The 16412-nt window shown below is 54.1% G+C and overlaps 1 protein-coding gene and 1 long non-coding RNA gene across 8 annotated transcripts in view; one reads left to right on the forward strand and one right to left on the reverse strand.

Annotated features, from left to right (window-relative positions):
* Positions 1-12463, reverse strand: LOC121068768. 4 transcript variants are annotated; one of them, XR_005819088.1, is made up of 5 exons: positions 11061-12463; positions 5419-5582; positions 5085-5225; positions 4370-4523; positions 1-4158 (listed from the first exon to the last, which is right to left on the reverse strand). It is a non-coding gene; the product is annotated as an uncharacterized LOC121068768 (long non-coding RNA). The 4 variants fall into 4 exon arrangements; XR_005819091.1 differs by lacking the exon at positions 11061-12463 and adding an exon at positions 6291-7554 and having other exon boundaries at positions 4374-4523; XR_005819083.1 differs by lacking the exon at positions 11061-12463 and adding an exon at positions 6291-7554.
* TEF (TEF transcription factor, PAR bZIP family member) overlaps positions 7520-16412 on the forward strand; it is a 20821-nt gene continuing 11928 nt past the window's right edge. For 2 of the 4 annotated variants that reach the window (XM_040554270.1, XM_040554278.1), the window contains exon 1: positions 12678-13041. In XM_040554270.1, the coding sequence (XP_040410204.1) occupies positions 12693-13041 (349 nt within the window). In that variant the 5' untranslated portion in view covers positions 12678-12692. Of the gene's footprint in view, positions 8396-12677; positions 13042-16412 lie in introns of those variants that run through there. The other 2 variants (XM_040554283.1, XM_040554260.1) reach the window with 2 other exon arrangements.

Raw genomic sequence — 16412 nt, forward strand, 5'->3', positions numbered from 1 at the left:
TTGTTTGTGCTTTCTGCCATCCTTCAGTATAATCTACTGCTCTTCTTGCTGAGTGGAAAATTGCATATATGTGTATTAACAGATTCTGCAGTTTTTCATCAGACACTCAGTTCTTGTGAACTTTAGATGTGTTTAAAATGTGTTGTTGTTGTTGTTGTGTTTTTTCCTTTCCCCTAAGCACCAAGAATGTACATGCTCTGCATTAACACGTAGTTTCAGATGTTTGGGATAACCTGTGTTTTGAAACCTCCAGTAACCAGGTCTCGTAATCACCTCAAGCTGGAAGTTGTTCTGCTGTGTAGACTGCTCTGTTCAACTGGGTCAGCCAGTTCTTTTGCCTGCCAGTGAGCACCCTGCCAGGGAAAATGCCCTTACTCCTACCCCCGGAGTCGTGTGCAGCTCGAGCCATGAGAAGCATCTGCGCAGATTCCCCCTGGCATGGTGCCGTGTGGTGAAGATCACACCTGGGGGACGATGTCAGTGTGAAAACATTTCCTAATAAAAACCTTTTTGCTTTTCTTCCTTTGCCAATCCGTCACGATGCAGATTAAATCTGGGGTTCTTGATCAAGCCAAAGCTGAAGATGTGGCAAAGACAAGGGGGTCCCATGGAGACACCCCGCTACTGCTGTACAATCTGCAGGGAGACCAGAAGGTCATACGCGGTGAGACCTGAGGAGGGGAAACTTGATAGGCATCTCCCCGATGCGCCTGGATGCAAACACAACTCGCGTCCTTCTGGTCAAAGGAGGAGAGGCCTGAATACGAGCTTGTAGTGCAGAGGGAATGAGATGGGTGCACTTTTCAGGTGCTAAACTGAGTACGCGCAATACAAAAGGCGTTAGTTTTACCCTCCACAAATTACTGAGACCCTGCTGGCAAGAGCAAATGTAGCTTTCCCAGTCCAATGGAGACCAAAACTGTCAAACTGCAGGGCAGACAAAGCATGAGGAGGAAAACAACAATGTTTTCCTGGCACACTTGAACCTCAGCTATAAAGCCCTCACCAGTGTTTCTCCACTGAAGAAAAGAAACTCGTATTTTGAAGAGAGAGGGAGAGGAGTGGTGAGCTCAGTATGCACACCCTCCCGGGAACCTGAGCAGACATTAAGGCAAGGGGCAGAGCACAAGGAAGGATTCGGTTCCTGGGGAAGAATGAAAGGAGCAGAGGAAGAGACCCCTGAGAGATGGGAGGAAGGCTGCATACTGAAGGCCTTTAATGCCACCCTGCAGCAGCCCAGTGGAGGCAGTTTGCCTTGCCAAGCCCGTAAGCTGCAGCCGGGATTCCTAAGCAGTTTTGTGACTGAGTCTGCCTTCCCACACCACAGAGAAACATTTCTGGGCAGTGACAGCAGGTGAGGCAAACGTGGTCATCGCTGTTAATTGTTTGCTGCAGCCGTTGCGCTCAGAGCGGGGCCGTGTTGCATCATGCTGTGTGCGAGGAGAGCAGCGAACAGTTCGTGCCCCGCAGGAGGTGCGCGGGTCACCCACGGGGGTGGAGGGCACGCAGTAGGAAATGCGTGTAGGCACTCGGTGAGAAAAACATTGGGCAGAAAGCGATGCGCTAAACAGTAAAAAGAGGGACGGGGCTGGATGGGAGCGATTGGTGTGAGGGGAAGTGGAGGAGGAAAGGCTGCAGGAGCGCAGGCTGGAGCAGCCAGCCATGTGGCGCAGGGCAGAGGAAGGTGCTGAACAGACAGCAGGGCACCTGTGGGGTGGTTCTGGGCATAGGTCTTCTTGGGGCTTCCTGAAAAGCTGCGGATGCTGCTCAGGAGCTCCGGCCTGTCTCATCCAGCCTCACCCCTTTCTCCCCAGGATGGCAGGGGAAGGGCCAGGGCCCATCCGTTGCCAATAACCTCTCCCCCTCACCGGCTGGATTCTTGCTTCCTGCTTCTCTGCGGCCCACTCGAGGCAGGAGCAGCAGGTCCTGGTGCCCCCAGGGCAGGGGTGTTGTTTCCTGAAAGCAGATCCTGGTGCAGCAAGGATGAGAGCAGGGAACAGACAGCTCTGATTGACTCGTTCTCCACTGCGGCAGCTCCCGAGACTGCCCCTTTCGTGGATGCTCCTCTCTGCAGTTCAGCTTATGGATGGCAGCGGCCCAGAAAACCTTTTTTTTTTCTTTCTTTTCCCCCAGAGCCTTGGGAAGTACAGACATAGCTGAGAGTCCCAGGAAAGCGGGTTATTTGTTACCATCTGGCTTAATCCTCCCAAAAATGACATTTACCCAGGGCTGAGATGGAAATCTCTAAACCCAGATGCCAGAGTGGATTTGGCTTGCTTGGAACCGGAAAAATACTCAGCGCTGGAGGTGCTTTTTCATGCATTTCTCTGTGGATTTCCTCTGTCTGCTTTAGTTGTGGGCCTTCGGTAGTGCTGGGGCCCTCAAGGCGGACGCTCAGGAAGGATGAAGAAAGCTGCATAGTTTCTCTAAATGAACACCGAGGCACGCTCCCCTGTTTGTACCCCAGCAAAGTTCAGCAGCAGAGAGGGAAAGTCCTGGTTCCACGGGAGGGAGATGGCCTCAATTTTCCTCAGCCAAACGGCTTGAGGATAACTGCACTGGACATCGCCCTTGAGAGCCGAGCTGGATTTTCAATACAGAAACAGTCTCTCCAAAAGAAACTTTCAGCAGCCCGGATTGTCTCCTGTTTAAGACCCCAACATTCATATTTTGGCTTTTGGGGATCAGCTGCAGCCAGCCTGCCCAGGCTTCTCGGCAGATTGGTTGTTTTATTTCAGCTCTCCCATCCTTTCCCCAGACTGTTGACTTTTCTATCAGTCCATCGGTCTCTGACCTCTTCGGCCTCAGTGCTGCGGGGTCCCTGCTCCTGCCGGGGGCCAAATCGTTCCTGGGGCAGGTGAGTGAGCCTGGCAAGGGCTGGCTGAGGGCTGGCTGAGATCATTTCGGCAGCCTCTTCGTTTTGAGAAGGAAATGGCTGCAGGAGCGAGCATCTTCTTGCTGCTCCACACAGCTGTTTTCCCTGGCAGAGGGCCAGCAGTTGCTGTCCTTGGGTTTCTCCATCCTGCTTTAAACACCTTTGTTTATTGCTGCTCTTGGCATCTCAGGGGGCTCTGCCTCCTGCCAAGGGTCTGATATAGCAAAGGCTTGCACGGAGAGCTCCCAAAGCCAGCTCTGCCCAGGCTCCCAGAGCATTTCCGGAGCAGGGAAATGCACAAAGAGCTCTAGGTTTCCTTCCTGCCCAGGGTGGCACAACTTCTGGTGATCCCATCTTTCTTACGTTATCTGCCTGCCTAACACCTCGTTTTCTGGCAAAAGACACCTCACAGGAAAGGCCACGTGCAGAACAGCAGAGCTCCCACGAGCCTGGCTGCCATGTGAGCACGCCAGGAGTGGGGCATGTCTTGGCAGCGGGGTGGGAAGGAAAAGCTCATTAGCTTTTGGCACTCGTTTGGGGGGGAATTAGTTTTTAGAAATCCTTTCGCCTCAGGCGGGAGGTGCAGGTGGGTCCTTCTGCTGAGTCGTGCCAGTCACTTGGGGGATCCCAGCAGTGCCAACGGGGCTGCGGGAGGCACCTGTCCTGCTGCCAGCCCTGGCCCACAGAGAAAGCAAAGCCACCGCCTGCCTCTCTGCAGGGGCCGTATCCCTGCAACGCGGAGATGTGGGTGCCAAAGGCCACGCCAGGGCCAGCAGTGAGGAGCGAGGATGGAGGGGCTCGCTGCCCTCCTCCACGGAGGGACAGAGGCACCATGCACACATACGTATACGTGTGTTCGCATGTGATGCCCTGCCCGGGGAGGAGGCAGCCCGTTTGGAGGTGAGAAGGGGGCTCAGCGTAATAGCGTGTCCATGCCCCACACTGCTGCCACGAAAAAGGGTCACGCCCATGTTTCAGGCACCAGGTTGTCTTTAGCACCTTGGCCAATGCAGAGCCCCAGTGCTGCTTTTACCACCCTCAGCTATCCTCCTGTGCTGCCTTTTCACTCCTTCTCCCACCTCCTTTCCTTTCAAAGTAATCTGTTGTGGATGCAGACCCACCTGGTTCGGCCGCAGCCTTCCTTGCTGCTGTCATTCTGGGTGTCCTCGCAGCCCCGCAGATGCCCATCACCTCCAGCAGCATCTCAACCCCATCGAAGAGGTGCCAGGATGTGGTCAGGCGTTCTGTCGGAAAGGTCCTGGTGAAATTCAACCTGCCGGCCTCTGCCAAGGTGAAAAGAAAAATGCTATTAAGGCCTACACATTATGCAAATAAATAGTTAAGTTCCCACAGTGGAACCTGTCACTGGAGCGTGGTGTTTATTTGTCCTAGGAGCTAGTAAAAGAAAAAATAAAATTACAGATGTCTGGAAAGAGGCAGTGACTGACCTCTGGCAAAGGGTTTGCTTGGACAAAAGAAGAAAGAGGAACCCACCTACCAAGCTGTGGTTGGTGCAAGAACTGGGACCACCGAGACCGTGAGGGGCAGGCTCGGTCTGTAGGACCTGCAGCAGAAGACATCCCCGTGTGAGGTTGTATGGAAATTTCCAAACAATGGCTGTGCTGCTGAAGTGAATGGTCTCAGGTGACTGGAAAAAAAAAAAAAAAAAAGAAAAAAAAAAAAAGCTGTTTTGAGAGCAGCGTGGTTTGTAAAGCTTCTAAAGGCTTCTACAGATTCTTGTCCTGATTTCCGGGTACACCTCAGGGGAGCAGCCTACCTTGTCTGCCACTTCAAAGTCCCCTCAGTACTGCTGGCTTCTGCCTTTCCCCTCGCTATTGCCTGCCAGGGGCAGCACGTGCTTTGGGGTCTCAGCTACCAATGCACGTGCCCCAGATCAAACCGACCAAAAACCAGCAGGTTTTTCTCTCTGAGGAGCCATTAGTTTGACTCCCTCTTCTTCCTAGCTTAGCTGTCAGGTAGAAAAATGTATTTAAACCTATTTATCCCTTTGTCAAAGTGGGCAGTGTGTTCTGGGTAAGGGAGGGGCGGATAGATGGATGGGTCGATAATACTGTTGTGTAAGCTTTGTGTCCTTGGAAAATCAGACAAAAATGGTTTTCTATTTTCTAAGAGGAAACGTTCCATTGGATTACTGAGCCAAGCTTTCATCCCGTCCGAGGAAGCTGAGGTAGCAATTAGTAATAACAACCTCTAATGCCTTTCTTTGGTTGAGCGTCCCCGCTGCTGGTGGGCTCCCCGCGAGCTGTGCTTTCGGCCACCTGTAACACGCAGCTCAGCTTCCTTAGGAAACATCAGCCCCAGAAATCAGTTTGCAGCCAGGTGCCACCACCTAGTAAAAGACCCACACTGACAATTTGCACGAGTTTCTGCCCAAGAAGGCACCCAGGTGTGCCACCGTCTCGTGTTTTGGGGCTGCGGGTGGCTGTGAAGGACCACCGTGAGGGGAGGCAGAAAGGCAGCTCCAGAAGCACCGCTGAGGGAAAGATGACAACTTGGAGATCTGTGCAGAGAACCCCACTCACCAGCTCCTTGGGATAAACCCGGTTGTACTGGAGAAGCCCGAGTGTCCAGAACTATTCCTCGGGGCCTCGAGGTGTCAGGGAGGCAGGCCTGATAACCCTCCCAGCCGGTGATCCACGGGTGCTGGTGCACTTCAGGCCTGGTGACAGCCCTCTGTGGAAAGATCCTTCCACAGAAAGGAGCAGAATTAGGGTTTTAAAATAAAGGTACCCCTGGCTGTACAATTTAAATAGGTTTTCCTGGAGTTTGGCCCTCTCTGTCATGTTCAGTGCACCCTTCTGTGTGCCACCCATTTAGGGCCAAAGCAAGTTGACTGGGGCTGGTCAAGTCTGTGAGAAAAATGTGCTGTTAGGGGCTGACCGGGCTTCTGAGTGATGGAGCAGAGCTGCTGAGACCTTTGCTGACATGGCATGACGATGAAAATAAATAACTCACTGATCTGATAACGGTGCAGCAGGCACAAATGATGCAATCTATGGCCATGCCTGCAGCTTTCCATGGTGACACAGAGCCAACATTTCAACTCCATTCACTAAAGCAACTCAAGGGCTCTCCGTGGTAGGGACACAAGGGCAGACGGATGCTCCCCTCCTCTGCCTCTACTCCACAGCGTAGTTTCTGCCTCCCCAGGGCTGGAGGTCAGGGCAGTGTTGATGCATCCTACCAGTGATGCTACCCCAGTTGTTCTCTTGGGTGAGAGCTCAATTTCTGGGGACTATGAATCAAGGAGGGTACACAGTGCTGGCAGGAGACTTTGTGGACGTGGCAAACACAAGACGAGAGGTGTGTTCTCAGCTCTGTGCACAGTAACTTGTAAATATCCATTGAAGGCTAATCATTCAAAACCCTACGTGACAATTTCCTCCCAACAGACCTCATTTGCCAAAGCAATAAACGTCAGTCAGTTGCAGCTGATGTGAAGTTTATGGGTGCCTCCAGACACGTGGTCAGATGTTTGTCCAGCTTTAAAGACAAGCCTGAGCCTGGGGCAAAACGAGGAGGTCCAGCTGCCCCTGGCACTGGGCAGCTACTTTACCTTGCCACCTTGGGATGAGGAGCAGGCCTAGGCATATATGACAGCAGCTCTCCCAAACGTTAGCAACGCCTGGCGGTATCAAGTGACCCCTCTCACTTTGCCTGGAGCAGCCAGAACGAGCCAGAAGACTCCAGGACAGGACACAGACCTCCTGACAGTCAGGCTGGGCTCCAGGACGAAGAGATGTGATCATTTCTCTTGCTCCCAGCAGCCAGAATCCACTGACCTTCGAAAACATCTGCAGGGTCTGTCTGCTGGCTCCGGCTTTGGGTGGGTAGAGGACACTGTAATGGGTGTGGGCTGGAAGGGGAATATGCTCCCTGGCTTCATCAGCAGTGGTTATCGCTGTCTGGCTGGTTTCTTCCATTCCTTTTTGGAAGTGGGAAGAGCAGACCTCGGGGAAAATCCCAAGAGGTTATAATGTAATTGTACCGTAATTAAGAATTCTACCAAAGAATCTACCTTGTAGTTTCTGAGCCTGGTTAGATTGGGATCTGGATCACGAAACTTCCCCAGCTAATTTGAAATTCCCAGCCACCCAGCCTGGCTAGGCGATTCCTTTTGGCTTCTATTGAGTTAAAGCAAATGCACTTCATTATGGGACAAAACAGAAACATTGGGCTATCGAGAGTCTGAAAACCCCATCGTTTTTTAGCACTCCAAATGCTGGACCAGTGAAATGCTTCGTTTTAAGCACTGAGAAAAATCCTAACGACTTCACTCAGGCTACTTCCATGCCCAGCTGTGCTTGCTTTTCAGAGTTCTGCTGGACTGTGCCCGATCACAGGGACTCAGACCACGGTGAGGCTGAGCCTCCTGAAATAGACAGGAGCAAGCCGAGAAATGAAGGCACTTCTGTTCTAATTATCGGGAAAAGAGAAAACCCCAGCACGTGTACAATGCTCTTTCCCAAGGCAGATCCCCATAAAGAAGATCAGACCTTTGTCCTGCCTTCAGTCCACCCCCCCCCGCTAAAACCCCCCGCTAACAGGGGGGGCTTTCCATGCTCAAGATCTTACTTAAGCAGCTGTTCCCGGAGTGTTTGCAGGGTGCATGAACTTGCTCGCGTTACATCACCGCTCCGAGAGGAGGCTGCTGGATTTCTGAAAAAGACTCTGTGTCGCTTCTGAGGCGAAATCCTGCATCTTGGGGCTGCCGCAGGCTTAAGAAAGATGCGTTAAGCTACTGATCAGTAGGGACTTAGCAGGGGCACACAGTAAGTGCTACATCATACAAACGCGCTCCCTGTCTGCCTCCCAGAGAGCTGGAAAGTTAGCAGGCAGATGCAGGCACCGCGTGTACGTCTCTGGGAGGCAGTCTGCGCAGCTCGGAGCTCCTCGGAGCCTCCCGAGAGCCCTTTTGGGGGAGAGGATCCGTTCGCTGCTGCATTCGCAGCCGACGTGCGTACCCCTGACTGTGCGCGCGCTTTTTTTTTCCCCCTTTCCACAACGTGTGTATTTGTTACAACACCTTGGGAAGGAAAAGGGTGCTGCCTTTGCAAAGTTAGATAACTGGCCCAGTTCTTCGCAGTCGGATTGGCTGCGAGGGGCCCTGTAAAACCATGCTGGCCAGCAGCCCGGCCCAGCCCTGCTCGGCTGCAAGCTATTTCCACAATTGGCCACTTCAGAGCGGGAGTGGGGGAGGTGAAGACAGCTGGGCAAACTGCATCTCTGCCAGGCTGCTTCCCTTCCTCCTTGGGTTTTCTCAGGAGGGGTTGTTTGGCGCGCCCGCTCCGGGCGCCTCCGAACCCCTCTCGCAACGCCCAGGCGAGCGGGTTGCGGCGTTGGCGGCCCCGCTCCCGGCCCTCCCTCACCCGCGCAAATCAGTCCCGGGACAGGACATGTCAAGCTGCAACAGCGCTGGGGGCCCCGCTGCCCTGGACTTTCTGGAAGTCCTGAAGTCCCTGCTGGAGTACTCCTTACCCTGGACCAACAAAATGACAGGTAGGATGGAGGGAACACGTGCTCGGGTGTCTGGTTTGCTTTCTGCTTCCCCTCGTCAAGTTGCAGGGCGAGGAGGGGGCAGAAGAGCTCGTTTGCTGCAAGTTTTTCAAGGGTGTGCTTCCTCTGAGAGCCCAAGTGAGTCGGGCAGCGCTGGCACGGAGCGTGTTGTGCAGCTAGGAGGAAAACCAGCAGCGATGGATTGGTTACAAATCAGGCAGGAGTGCTGAGCTCCTGATCCTCTAAATCTCTCCGCTCAGCTACTTCTTGGAAACCCTCAGAGCTTTGTGTGCAGAGAAGGCTTGGGCACAAACCCCTGTGCTCGCGTAGGAGCAACTTCCAGGATTTCCATCCACGCTGCCCAATGGCTAATAACCGCTCAGCCCGCAGACACTGCTGCTCCCCAGACGTGGGCTGCCCTGGGAGCCCGGCTGGCGTGGGGCAGGCTGATTCTGTGCAAACCTTGTGCTTGATGCTGCCGTTGGTTCTCCGTGGGAAGCTGGGGTACGAAACAAAGTGAACGTTGTGTTCTCTTCGCAGGGGCACTTCTGTGCTCCTGGGCAGCCCCGCTCTCTGTGCGGCCTCTGAGAAAACAAGTGGAAATGACCCAGGAGGTTTTTTAGTCCGGGCTGACCGATTCTCTCTTGCTGGGCGCGCTCCAAGCGCCCATCACGTAACTCGCCGGTTTTGGATAGGACGCCACATGCCCTCGGCAAGCTGCTTTTTGGCTGTCGTGTTTGAACGTTCGCTGCCGAGCGCTGGGGAGGCGTGTGGGAACACCTTGGCACAACAAGCTCATGTCTAGGCATGAGCGAGTCGAACTCACAGAAACGAACACGCGCTGAGCTGGCTGGTGGGTAGGGAACTGCCAGCAGGACACGTGGACAGCTCGGCAGTCTCGAGGCACAGCGTGACCCAGGCGTGGGAGCAGAGAGCCAGACCCATGGTGCAGAGGGGAGCCCTGCTATTTCCCCGGGGTGTCAACGGGAGAGAAGGACGCTGCCGTGGCGGTAGAGGAGCTGCCAACACCTGCTGGAATACAGCAGGCCCCGTGGTGCCCGCACGGCTCCGTGTGGGAAAGGGGAAGGGGGAATGCCCACACCTCCCTGAGGCTTATTTTGTCACATCGCTCTGCTGCTGCCACCTGCGAGCTGGCTCCCTCCTTCGCCGAGACTTTGCCCGTTACCCGCCGTGCTTACGGGTCACTCAGCGTGACGCTGCGCGTCGGGACCAGGGCGTGATTTCAGGGCTGACTGGTGCCCAGGTGGAAAGCGGACCTGGCTGGGAGGAGGTGGAGATGGCCAAGGGAGGCTCACGTGGCGCAGAGCCTTGCTGTGGCTGAGCTGAAGTTTGGCTGGCTCTCCAGGACCTCTGGTCTCCACAGCCAAGTGGATTGAATTAATCCAAGGGAGGAGCGCTGGCGAGATTGATCTGTCTGGTGAGCTGGAGTCGGGGCTGGGGGGATCGATGATTTGCAGAAGGAATGATTTAGTTTTAACCGAATGTGGCTTGTTTGGCAGCTGAGGTTGCTGTTTTGTGGCAGCTTTCTTCCTCAGTTCCAGGACCACCCTGCCTCTTAGCATCACCTCCCGTAACCCTCGGAATTGTCCTTATTATGCCGCCTCCCCGCCGAGGCCGGTGTTGCCATCGTGGCCCTCCTCTCACAGAGCTCAGCGCTCACCTCCTGGGTCTCCATACCTACACACCACTCTTCTGGGCTTGCTGGGTCCCAGGCCTCTGTCAGAAATGCGTTCTGCTATTCAAACCTTCCAGCGGGGCTTGCTGTACGTGTCCCTCCCCGCCCTGTGCCTAGCCCTGGGCTGCTTCTTGCTTGCCTCCCTGCTGCATCAAAGCTGGGCTGTTCTGCATCATCTGTCCCCGAAAAAAAAACAAACAAAAAAAACAGCAGCAACAGCCACGGCTGCTGCATTCCTCTCCTCACATTGTCCTCCCCTCTTCCTTCTCAGCTGCAGAGCACAATAAAAAGTGTAGAAGACCAGGCAGATCCCAACTCAAGAAGGTATTAGCTGATGGTGCAACGTCCACCTTGTGCTGGCAGTGACTCAAATCCCTAGTCCCAGCCTGAGGCAGCGAGGAAAAGCTCTTAGAGCAGCCTCCCTCCTTGCTGGCAGGGCAGAGCTGATGTCCGGGCAGGGTGCTGTAAGAGGAAACCCACAGGAATGCTCCCCAGGAACTCCTGCCTTCAGGCCGAGCAGCTAACACTCTGCAGGCCAAACCCTCGCCAAGCAGAGTCACAAGGCAGGGGCGGTGTGGCATGAACTCAGCGTTCAGCACCTACTGAGCAGGGGTGGAAATGGGCTGGAGAAAGAACACGGCCAATCTGAAGGGAAAAGCCCTGGAGGAAAGGCCCCTGAGTGTGGTAACAACCTCCATTCACACAGACATTACCCAGCAAAGCCCTTGCCATTTAGACGTGCAGGGGGGATGCACACAGAGCCTGTTCCTTGAAGGAGCTCTGTAAAGCACTGAGACACGGCACCAACCATCCCCGGGGGCCTCCAGCGTCAACAATGGAACAAAGCAACTGAGAGAGCTGCAGCTGAGTGGGGAGCCCACAGCCTGCCCTGCTGTGGCAAAGTCCCCTCACCCTGTTCCTAGAAGCCGCTCCCTCCCCGTCTTGCTAGGTCGCGTCCTCGTTACCACCTACCATTTAGCTGTTTGCTGGGTAAAAGCTTCACTGCGAGCCCCCCGCTGAGCTGTGTGCGCTGCCTCTGCCACGTGTGGTCTGACATCTGCCTTTCATTGTCCCGCGTGAAGTGTGGCATCTCTCCTCCACCCATGTGCTCGTTCCTTCTGCCAGCTGAGCTTGGCAAGGCAGAAGGAGCCTGTTGAAGGCACGTGGCAGCCCCGGAGCACACCGGGCAGTGGAGCATGACCTGTTCTGTGTGCTGCTTGCAGCTGGATTTATCGGCCGAAACCCCTTGCTACGATGCATTAACCTGTGCTGTTCCAGCCTCCTGACCGCCTCCTACATTAGCAGGGTGCCTCTTTCCAAGCGGCACGTGCCCAGGCATTGTATCACCCGTTCTCTGCCAAGGAGGCAGCAGATTCTGCCTTGTCTACACAAGCAGCCGGCATTTAGGGTAGCATGGGCTCCTTGTCTGCCCAGGTTGGATGGAGACATCCCCTGGTCCTCGCTGCAAAAAGGTAACAGGGGAAAGCACCTACCACATGCGACTTCCAAGCCATTCCTTTCTCCGGGGCATGCAAAGAGGAATTCAGACCTGATATTGTGGGTCAGCGACCAGCGGGGTTTATTAGCAAGGGTCAGATCAAATTGTACTTTGCAACCCAGCCAACACGTCTGAAGTTATTTCTGGAGCCTTTGCCAGGGAGGTTTGCGGGGGGGCGGCTGAACCAAGCCACCGTCTGAGCGTCTCGCGGGAGGAAGCAAGCCCCTTTCTGCCAGCACCCGGGGGGGACACGTCTCTGCTTTGGCACACGTGGCTCCGCTGGGTGCAGCTGGGCTTTCCGAGGGAGGCTGCGCGCCCTTTCCTCTCGCCGCACGCACCGCTATGCAGCAGGCTTGCCGCGGCCGGCCCTTCTGCGGCAAGAGGCAGCAGCTGCTGACGGGAGAAGCCTTGTGGCTGTAGCGCCTGTCACTTCTGTGAGCTTGTTCGTTCTGCAGGAGCTCCTCCGCGTCTGCCTGCGCTCTTGGGGATGGACTTGGCCAAATTTACTGTGTGCGTTCAGCTTAAACCCCAGCGCGGCTGGGACAGGGGGACAGGCTGGGGGACCTGAACGGGCAGCGCTGAGGTGCTCAGGAGAACCGGGAGATCACGAGAGCTGCGAGCCTGCCCGGCCCCTCCTCGCCGCTCCCGCTATGTAGGGCAGCGGGAGATTAAATCCCGGCCGGGAGCACCGGGGCGGCTGCCGTGACACGGCCCCCGGAGCGGCGGGGAGCGCTGAGGGGAGGGAGGGAAGCGGCGGCCCCTCAGCCCCCAACCGCCAACGGTCGCCTCAAGGAGCTGGAGGGGGGGCACCTTCGCTTCTGCGCATGCGCGAGCGGCCCCGGAGCTCTCCGCCCACGCGCGCACCCCCCACTTCGTTTCCCCCCCCCCCCGCCCTCAGGAGCAGCCGGCGGTGACGCAGCGCCCCGGAGGCGGCGCGAGGGGCGGGGCGCCGCATGCAAACGAGCCGCGCGGAGCCTGCCCTCGCACGTGCCCCGACGGGCGGGGGGCGCGTGCCCGCGCCGGCCTCGGCGGGGCGGGGTGGGCGGGGCTTGCCGCCGAGGGACCAATCGCCGCCGGGCAGCGGGCGGGGCGAGGCGGCGGCGCTCATGAATATTGAAGCCGGCGGGCGCCGCGCATGCGCACTGCGCGGCTCGCGCGCCGTCTCGCTCCGGCTCGGCGCTGTCGTCGGGGCCCGGGGAGCCGCCGCGCGCCGCGACCGTTGGCGACCGTTGGCGACCGTTGGCAGCCCGGCAGGCGCCCGCCGCCCCGCGGGGAGTATGCCCGGCCGCGCCGCGCACCAGGAGGCGGCGGCGGCTGCGGCGGGGGGAGCGGAGCCCACGGCAGCCGGGGGCAGCGCGGGGGCCGCCGGGCGGCAGGAGCAGCGGGGCCTGCCCGGGGCCTTCCCGCTGGTGCTGAAGAAGCTGATGGAGAACCCGCCGCGGGACGCGCGCCTGGGTGAGCGCGCGGGGCCGGCGGGAGCGCGCGGCACCCCCCCCTCTCCCCCCTCCCCCTCCTCCTCCCCCCCCCCCCTCCCGGTTCTCCCCCCACCCCCTTCCCTTCCCGCCCCGCGCCTCAGGGGCGGGCCTCGCCGGTACCGGGGCGGCAGCCGTGGAAATACCGGCAGTGGGGGCCGTGGCGTGCCCTGCTGCCGGCAAGCTGCTGCTGCTTTATTTCTCGTTGCCTTTTATTTTTTTCACCTGGCAGCGTTTGTGCCTTTCTGAGCCTCGGTTTGATCTCGAGGGGGGTTCAGGATTATCTCCATCGCTGTAAGGCCCAGCGTGCTGGCATCTAATAAAAATGAGTCTTTACAATTAGGAGTTTTAAGGTTGACGTTAGTTTTTGGGAACCTCAGAACATCGTATCCAGCATAGACCCTAGTGCAAGCAAGGTGGGTAAGATCATTCCCAGTGAGGATCCCAATTAACATCCATCGACTCTGTACGTCTAACATTACCCACCACCATGTAAATGTGCTCATCTTGTGATTCCGTCAAGTATTTTTCTCATTTCTGCCTAAGATATACATACATATACATATATATATGTATATGTATATATATGTATAGTCAGCCTCTGCTAAAGGCTTGGCCCTGTTGCTATGGCACAGGATGCTGCAGTGCACAGAATCTTGAATCTACAATATTATGGGGGTGCTTAGGTTATTGTCTTCACCCAGCCCTTTTTAGAGGTGACAGCGCTAACAGGAACAACTGAAGTTAGTGTCTGGAAGATGTGGCCGTAGCTGACTGGGATAGGGTGACTTGTCCAGCATCATGTCATCTAGCGTATGCAGTTGTAAAATTTAACACAAGTTTCATGTTTTGCATTATTATGAAGTTCGAAACATTTGATACTTTTCCTTTTACCAGATGACCCCGTTCCGGCTTGGGGAGGTGCACAGCGTGACCCTCTCAAGTTTGCTAGTGGGTCTGTGGAATTTTGATTATCCCTTTCCATTCACGCTGTGATGAAGTTCAGACTGTTCTCATTCTTAAAACTTCTCTGTGGACTTCTTCAAGTCCAGCTTGTACTATTACATTTCACGCTTGAGACTCGTTGCCTTCTGTTTATTTTGATCTCTTGGTGCTTTTCTGGCTTGCGTATTTGCAAGACTTGGGGGGAGACACCTGTGTTAGCAGGTAGACGCTCTTAATTTTACAAAAGCCTTGTAAGTAGAACTGGGATTACTGACTTTAGAGGATCCTCCTTGTGTTTTTTGCTCCGTTGCAATACGTTTTAAAGGCTTATTGATTTGCTTAAAAGTGATGTGTTTTCAGCAGGCTTTCTGAGAAAGGGCCCTGTGCCTCTTGTCTGAGATGCCTGTTGACAAAATATAATTTTTGGTATTATTTTGAGAGAAACGGTATCAACTAGCTGCAGTTGTGTCCATTTATAGTCTGCACAAGCTACCTATGGGTTTTCCAACTGCCTTGGGTAATTTGACTACCCAGTAAGCAAGCAGGCTTTCTAATCCTTCTGAGCAACAGAGGAGGGCATCCAGTTCCAAATGAATGCCATCGTCTTGAATACTCTGCCGTGTACCGAGTATATCTGACAGTACTTGCTGTAGATTGTTCTCATGTGCAGTGCATGAGTTAAATAAAAGTAATAACAAAAACAAAAATCTGTGGGGTAAGGGAAGAGAATTAATGCTCTGGAGCAGGAGCGTAGGTCCTTCCTGTTAATAACGAGCTGCTGCATGCTCTCCAGTCCAAAGGATGCTTTAATCACCAGTTGCCTGCTGCTGTGGCAGGAGTGCCTCAACAACCATCACATAATGGGCATCAGGAATACGTGACCCTATAACCCAGCTTGTTGCACTGTCACAAGTGGGGCTGAAGGCCTATGGAAGGAACAGCCTTAGTCTGTACGGTGTTTTCAGGGTAATTTGACAATATATTTTCAAGGAAGGGGAAGTTTGTCAAAAAAGCACGTGTGTTGTTTGTGGCTGGGTAGCACTTGATAGTAGTGGCCAAAACGCTGTGTCTTTCCTTGAAGAAAATCAAGGATGTGGAAAAAAGCTCCTTCCAGGTTGCTGCTTTTGGCCAAAATACCAGCATTTCCAACCGTTCGTGAACTTCAGTTTTCGTTGCTGAAATTACTTCGCATAAACCGGTGACCTCTCTCTTAACAGCAGATGTACGGGCTAGTTAATAGGTCACGGTAGCAGAATGAGGGGGCTAAATCGGACATGAGCTACCAGCTGTAGAACTACAGTCCAGATTTACCAGGGTGACCTTGAATCACTGCAAATGGAGCCTCTTAGGATACTGCAGCTCTGCTGTCAGGTAATACCTGTTTACCCTATAAATATCTTCAGAGAATTAATGTTTCAGGTCCCTGTGCTGGGGCAGGCGGGGACTTCCCCCTCAAGATGCAAGAAGTTAATTAGTGTTTCATTAGATATTGTGTACCCAGCAGGGTGGTGTGCAGCAGAAATAAAAATTAAATGAATTGAAAGAAAGCCAGTGGGAAAACGTCACTGTAAAAAAGATGATACGACAGTTTTATCTTTTTGTGTGTTGTGTTTGAAATACATGGGCACTTGATACACCTGCTAACGGCTGCTATTTTAATTCTGTTTCAGATACTGCTGTTAGAAGTGAGGGGGGAGAGAGAGTCAGCGTAGCTAAACAAAGACGGCATTGGGGACCTGGTATTTGTCCAGTTCTCAACGTGTAGCAAAAGGGAAAAAAAAATCAGATGGTCTCGTGTGAAGAAAGGATCTAATTTGGTGTGAGCCAGGGACAATAGCAAGAGGAAGTTGGAAGGACCACAGCTTTTTTCAGGGTACTGAAGTACAGCAGGATGATGGTGCACATCTAAAACGTGCCGAAAGATCTGAGAAGAGCCACACGTGCCAGCGGTATAGGCTATGTGCATCTGTCTTCTGAAAAATACTTAATAGCTTTATGTTGGGTCTACTAATTACCAAAAGTTTCTCCTCTCTGTTTGAGGCGTTGCATTAGATGTTGCAAAACAAAAGCACTGCTGGCTTGTATTAAAACTTGCATAGTTTATAATGGAGTACTGTTGTTTTTAAGACTAAGCAGTGATTTTTTTTTTTAGTTGACATTTTGACTCAACATTCACAAGCTGTTTATCACATTGATTAAAAAATAAAGTGATTTACAAAGAAGTTATTGTCACTTGCATTTCTTTTGGTGATGCCCTTATTAGGATGTCGTCCACAATTCCCAGTGCAAATCTCAGTTGTTTTGCTGGGCAGTATGCAAACCTTCTGGAAATGCACAATCCCAGATTCAAAAGCTTGATGTAAAATGGCTATTCTGATTTGGGGGGGGTGTGCTTCACTAGTAAGTGAC

The sequence above is a fragment of the Cygnus olor genome, chromosome 1, assembly GCF_009769625.2.
Source record: "Cygnus olor isolate bCygOlo1 chromosome 1, bCygOlo1.pri.v2, whole genome shotgun sequence".
NCBI classification, from domain to species: domain Eukaryota; kingdom Metazoa; phylum Chordata; class Aves; order Anseriformes; family Anatidae; genus Cygnus; species Cygnus olor.